Source organism: Martes martes (genome assembly GCF_963455335.1).
Source record: "Martes martes genome assembly, chromosome: 14".
In the NCBI taxonomy this organism is placed as follows: domain Eukaryota; kingdom Metazoa; phylum Chordata; class Mammalia; order Carnivora; family Mustelidae; genus Martes; species Martes martes.
The window spans coordinates 52491834-52498665 of record NC_137902.1 but is presented as its reverse complement, the minus strand read 5'-3'; the positions used below and the strand labels follow the sequence as shown (position 1 = coordinate 52498665).

The window sequence follows — 6832 nt, the reverse complement described above, 5'->3', positions numbered from 1 at the left end:
CAATGAACTCAACTTTGTCTTATCCACTGGTTATGTTGGTGAATTTTGGGGAGCTAGTAATGGAAGCCCCTGTCAGCAGGAGTTAGCCAGCGTGTGTCATGAGCACTTTCTTTCTTTTCAAGGATTTTATTTTTAAGTAATCTTTTATACCCAACCTGGGGCCGGAACTCACAATCCAGAGATGAAGAGTCCCCTGTGCTCCCCGGATTGAGCCAGCCAGGTGCCCCTGTCAAGTGCATTTTCACGTTGAGAAAGAGGCTTAGCTCTAGGAGCTGGGCACTGTGCCCCTATACCCAGGGTTTTGAATCACTTTCTTAGGCGGTTAGGGGCGAAAGGTGGAAAGACTGGAGAAGAGCTGATTTAGGGGATTTGGGAAGAGTCAGCAGAGCTGGACAGAGGGGAGTCTCTCAGAGTCTCTCTCAGAGGCCTCTGCCCTGGCGTGGGGCCCAGGCCAGGTGAGTGGGAGGAGGGGGTGAGGAATTGAGATGCCTCTAGGTCTCTCTGTTCAGACCTCGCTCGTGCCCTCCGCTGGGGACCGCGCTGCCCCTCACTCTCAGTCAAGGCTGTGGAAGCCCACGGGTCCAGGTCGCGCCAGTCCCCAGGGAAGCTGAGGGAAGGGAAGCGTTGGGGAGATCCCGGGCTGGGGCGGGGCCAGGCTGGGGCGGGTCCTGATATAGAGCCCCGCAGCCGGCCGGCAACACAGCGCGGCGACTGGAAGCCCCAGAGCCCCGCGGATTGTCAGAGTGTCAACCCACCCCGCCGTCCCTGCTCGGTGTCCCTCCTGCCTCAGCTACCGGTGAGTGCGGGCCACCCTAACTGCGCAGAGCTGCTCCTGCGGGTGTCCCTTCCCCCATCCCCGGCTGCCTCGGCGGTCCCCGGCTGCTCCCGCTCGGCCGCGGCCGAGCCTGACTCACCGCTCGCGGCGCCTGTGCACCCTCTGTGGGTGCTCGGACCCCTGAGCCCCCAGCGGGGAGAGACGGCAGGCCTGGGGGCCCTGGTCACCGCCGGTGCGCCCCGCAGGAGACCTTGGGATTCCTGCCCTGAACTGCGCTAACCCAGCCGGCCCACCTTCTCGCTCCTCGGCTTCTGTGTCAAGCTGACTTCTCCCTCCCTTGCAGAGCCGCTGCCCAGAGCCCCAGCCTCGCCACCATGAGAATCCTGCTGACGTGCCTACTCCTCTGTGCCCTCGTGGTGAGCGACTCCGAAGTAAGTGGCTTTCCCGCTTTGACCTATAGCGGGCCGAGGGGGCTTGCAGGATCCCGAGCAGCGCCGGGGGTGGCGCTCGGGTGTGTGTGGTTGGGGGGAGGACGGGGCTGCGCAGGACGCTGGAATCCTCCGGCTTCCATCAACGGCGGGACCAGACCATCTCGGGGGAAAACGGGACAGGTGTGGCAGTGGGTATCCTGAGAACTAAGAGAGTTCGCGCTTTCAGGGAAGGGAGGAAGAAGCCGCAGAGACCTCGTTCCCCGCCCCACCCCCGCCTTCTTGCACCCTGTACATGAAGCGTGCTTGAGTCCATCCGTTTCTCCCTGCTAGAAACCTGTGATCTTCCATGTGAGGGCTAGTTAGATATGAACAAGGTGAAGAGAGAGGGATCCGGAGGAAAGGGTGAGATTTGGGATTGGGGCCAGTTTGCCCTCCCCCTTGAGTCCCAGGAGCGCGGGACCTTTGCTGAACTTTCCCCCTCCCCTCCATCTCTTCCAGGGAAGCCATGAACTTCACCCAGTGTCTAGTGCATGTGAGTATCCACCCAATGCATAATATCTGACTGTACAGACCTCTTGGAAAAGCCTCAGGGGGCAGCCCCTCCCTGACCCTGCTGCAGGGCTGGCTCCCCCTTGCCTCCTCCCACGCTCCTTTCTTACCACGCCACCTTTGTGATCCCCAGCAAACTGCGATTGTCTGAATGGAGGAACATGTGTGACCTACAAGTACTTCTCCAACATTCATCGATGCAACTGTCCAAAGAAATTCCAAGGGGAACACTGCGAGATAGGTATGGGGATCCTGACTCTAACTGGGCAGGAGGGGGCACCAGAGATTTGGGGGCAGGGAGAGATGGGTGGGGTGTGAGAGCAGGCGGGAGTTAGGAGCTGGAGGTGGGAGTGGGGGACATCTTCATCCCTGGGTGAGATACACGGTCAAACACAGCCCCATCCTCTTTCATGCATCTCTGGCTGCACACAAATGTGAGACGGGGATGGAAGAAGACCCTTTCTAGCGTTTCCTGCCAGGCCCGAAAACATGTGAGGCCTGACAGGATCTCTAAAATGCCTGTCTGAATTTCCTCTTCTTTCTGATACCTCTCATCCTCACATTCTTCCCTAGATACAACGAAAACCTGCTTTGAGGGGAATGGTCACTCTTACCGAGGGAAGGCCGACACCGACATCATAGGCCGGCCCTGCTTGGCCTGGAACTCTGCCACCGTTCTTCTGAAAGAGTACCACGCCCTCAGACCTGATGCCCTTCAGCTGGGTCTGGGCAAACACAACTACTGCAGGTGAGGGGGGGGGCAGCAAAGACCGTCTCACAGCCCCACAGGATCACTTGCTACCACCCCCTGTGTTTCCAGAATGCTGTCCATAGCCTGAAGAAAGGAAGACCTCTGGTTGACTTTTCCCTGGAGGGGAAGGAGATGTATTCCGGGTTGGAATGACACCCCCCCCTTTCTGTGTTACCAGGAACCCAAACAACCAGAGAAGGCCATGGTGCTATGTGCAGGTTGGCCTAAAGCAGCTTGTCCGGGAGTGCATGGTGCAAGAATGCTCTTCTGGTGAGTGTCACTGACCTGTTTGTGACAGTAGGAAAGATCGTATGTCCCTTTATCCCATCACAGGAGGGTCGAGGAGGGACCCTGCCTGGCCTTGAAAAACTGGGAGGTTAGAAGACAAGAGAGAGACATTCTCCTGCTTGCCTCCCCAAGACATCTTTCTCTTTCTTCTCCAGGAAAAAATCCCCTCACTCCAGAAAAAGCTGAGTTTCAATGTGGCCAGAAGGCTCTGAGGCCTCGCTTTAAGATTATTGGCGGAGAATTCACCACCATCGAGAACCAGCCGTGGTTTGCCGCCATCTACAGGAGGCACCACGGAGGCTCTGTCACCTATCTGTGTGGTGGCAGCCTCATCAGTCCTTGCTGGGTGCTCAGCGCCACACACTGCTTCATGTACGTCCTCCATCTCTTCTCCCTGACCCTCCTGTCTTACCCCAAACGCATCTCCTTCTCCTTCCCAGCAAAGGATGCCCCGTAAATTCTACCCCCTTAGGCCCCTCCCGTGCAGTCCATGGCCTTGGGTGCAAGTCATGCTCTGAGGCCACCTTGAGGGGAGGGGAGGGGATGAGAGCTCATGAGATCTGACTATCTGACAAGTCTCCCCTCCCACAGTAATCACCCGAAGAAGGAGGACTACATTGTCTACCTGGGTCGGTCGAAGCTTAACTCTGGGACACCTGGGGAGATGATGTTTGAGGTGGAGAAGCTCATCTTGCATGAGGACTACAATGCTGACAGCCTTGCTCACCACAATGATATTGGTGAGTGGAAAGCCCTTATCTGCCCTACTGATGATGGTTGGAGGACGAGGGGTCCAAGAAGAGACCCAAATGGGAGGTTGAGGTTGTAGGGGAACTGGAGATCCTGCATTATGCAGCACAGGGACATATGCAAGAGGTCTACTGTTCCTCTGCAGAAACCTTGAATTTCCAAACATTTAGCCTCCTCTAGATGGCAATGGCCTGGTAAGCATGTGACATGGGTGGGGAGGCCCCTTCTTTTGTTGGATACAACCTCTGCCTGTTCCAGGATCTGGAACTTAGAGCATTGAGCTGAATTTAGCCCACCTGCCTCAGCCACCCATACATCTGTATAGACCAGCCCTGGCTGGCCAAGGCCCATGTCAACGGCTGGAACAAAACCCTTGACGCATGGGACAGGGGAGGCTTGTTTCCGGTAATAAGCTGCCAGCAGACTTTCCAGGATGGCCTCTGACCTTAAATGATTTAGGGATAGACATCCAGTCCTTCAGCATTTGGAGGGGAGAGAGGGTGACCACCTGGCCAGGTAGAGAACTTTCCCCCTGATCTCCCCTGCTTCCCTCTTCCCCCAGCCCTGCTGAAGATCCGCTCCAACACGGGCCAGTGTGCACAGCCATCCAGGTCCATACAAACCATCTGCCTGCCTCCAGTGCGTGGAGATGCTAATTTTGGCATGAGCTGTGAGATCGCTGGCTTTGGAAAAGAGAATGCCAGTAAGTGACATTTGGGGCTGGCTCAGAGGGCCCTGGGGGAGTGTTATAACCTGGAAGTGAGCTCAACTTGATCAAGACAGTACTGTGGAGATAGAGATGGGAGCACTGTGGAGGTAGTAGATGGTCCAGGGATGGAGTGGGGAGCACTATTTAGGGAGTGATGGGCCATAAAGGTAAACAGATGGGGGGGTGAGGGGCTATACATGGGGTAAAGGCTCAGATTTGTGGGGAAAAGAATAAAGGCTTTTCCTGGTAGGGACACTTTTTGGTCCCTTCCCTGGCAGAGAGTCCCTGTGGGAAGACTGTATAGATGCATCTTAAAGTAAACTTCTCCTTGTTTCCTCCATCTAGCTGACTATCTTTATCCAGAGCAGCTAAAAATGACTGTTGTGAAGCTGGTTTCTCACCAGGAGTGTCAGCAGCCACACTACTATGGCTCTGAAGTTACCACCAAAATGCTGTGTGCTGCCGACCCACAGTGGGAAACAGATTCCTGCCAGGTGAGAGTTCCAGCCTCTCTTCCTGTCACCCCCAAATCTCCCCTGGGCTACTGGGCCTATCCCTGCCAGCTTCAGAGAGCCCCTCTCCAGCCAAAGCCCCAAGAAGTCAGAATTAGGAGCTCAGGTCTTAGTTTAAACTAATCCTTATGCGTTTCCCAAATGTTTGTCATGAGCCTGGCTCTGTGCTAGACATTTCAGACTGGAGAAGGGAAGGGAATAGGACCATAAGAAAGAGGAAGACACTAGAAAATAATACAACTCAGTGCTCAGGATATGGTATGAATTGTAAATGATCGGTATTTGGGAGCTGGAGGTTAGTACCAATGAGGTGGTCATAAAAGGAAAGCTTTAGAGAGGTGACTGGAAGAATGTAGGGAGGCAGAGGGAAAAAAGGAGACCATTCCAGTTGAAAGATACAAAAATGAGCCTGAGCATGGTATATTGCAGGATGGCGAGGAAAAGGGTCTGAGAGTGTAGATGGAGTTGTGGCTTTGAAAGCCAAGCAGAGGATTTTAAACTTGATATGGTAGGAAATGGAGAGTCACTATGGACTTGGGGATTCTAAGAAACTCTCCTTTTTCTCTCTCTCTTGGGCATGACTGGGTGATTGGATCAGATGGCCCCCTCCTCCCTTTTCCCAGGGCTCACCTTCTGTGTCTTTGGCTTAACAGGGAGACTCCGGGGGCCCCCTGGTCTGCTCTATCCAAGGCCGCCTGACTCTGACCGGGATTGTGAGCTGGGGCAGTGGTTGTGCCATGAAGGACAAGCCAGGCGTCTACACAAGGGTCTCACACTTCCTGCCTTGGATCCGCATGCACGCCAGGCAACAGAATGGCCTAAGCCTCTGAGGCTCCCCAGGGAGCCAAGGGAAGCGAGGGGTACTACCCACTCCCATGCTGGCTGTCATTTTTGCAGCAGAAGCGTCTGCTTCGGCTCTATATAAGGGAGAACCTGAGAAAGACAGGCTCTCGCAGAGATGGTTTTTACGTGTGCTGCCCCACCAGGGGGAGCGACAACAGCTTGATCCTCAGCTACAGGCCTGGGTGCTGAGTGCCCAGAGCCCGGGGCCAGGATGGAGGGATGGCCCTGACCCAGGACGGTTGTTGACCAGTTGTTTGTCTTTTTCTGAACTGAAGCCTCCTGGAGAGAAAAAATGCCATTTCCTGTGCATGGGTAGAAGGAGAGCCAGAACCCCCAACAGCGGGCATTCATGAGGCCCACTGTTGGGAAACAAATAATTTCTCAATTAGGAAGCCGAAAAGAACCGAGGTCTCTTGAGGGAGCTTGGCCACTGTGGAACAGTGGCTTGGGGAGTGGAGACACTAATGACTTGAGGGAAGGGCTCTGACATTCCATGAATGTATCAGGAAATATTATATATGGGTGTATATGTGTGCACACTTGTGCACGGGCTGTCAGTGTAACAGCTGCTGTCCCTGTGTGTGACTGCAAGTCTAACTATTTCCCTAAACTGAATGGACTATGATGACACATAGAAGGGTCTGTGTGGAGAGGTCCTGGGCCACTCCTAGGGCCTCTTGGGTCTGTCATGTGATCATGCCCATGAATGTATTGTTCTGGGGCATGCCTGTGACTAGCAGTAAAATTTCAGTTTCACTTTTACACAGATGTTCTTTCTTGGCCAGTTATCCCTTCTGACCTTTTGTCTGAGTTTATCCAATCCTCACTGGGTGAGGTGAGGCCCACTCCTATACACTGAATATTTAATAATTATATTCTGCTATTTTTATTTATATCTATTTTTGTAATTTTGAATAAAGGTCAATAAAATGTGATTTTTTCTGAAGACTTTGGTTCTTTCTTGGTACTTGTATGGGAGGGAGTTGGGGAGCATAAAAAGTGGAAAATAATGATGGTAGCATGTACCCTAGAGTTTCTTGGGGGCTGAATCTCTGTACTTAGTGAGACTTTGGGAATAGAGGCTAGAAGAGTTGTAGAGTAGGTTCTCCATAGTACATAAGGTACAGCCTGGTGTGTGGGCTGCATGAATTCCCTCCTTAGCCTGATGCCTTTGTACAGTGCACATCTTGTACAGCTGTACACAGTGATCCTCTAGGATAAGTC

The 6832-nt window shown here is 53.7% G+C and overlaps 1 protein-coding gene across 1 annotated transcript; it reads left to right on the top strand.

Moving 5' to 3' along the window:
- Positions 1 to 698: 698 nt before the first annotated feature.
- On the top strand, positions 699 to 6553 carry PLAU (plasminogen activator, urokinase). Its single transcript, XM_080823694.1, has 11 exons — positions 699 to 796; positions 1119 to 1206; positions 1705 to 1738; positions 1889 to 1996; positions 2329 to 2503; positions 2685 to 2776; positions 2950 to 3166; positions 3386 to 3534; positions 4107 to 4247; positions 4599 to 4747; positions 5419 to 6553. Exons 2-11 carry the CDS (start codon positions 1150 to 1152, stop codon positions 5593 to 5595), a joined length of 1299 nt encoding a protein of 432 aa, XP_080679820.1. The 5' UTR covers positions 699 to 796; positions 1119 to 1149; the 3' UTR covers positions 5596 to 6553.
- Positions 6554 to 6832: the final 279 nt, after the last annotated feature.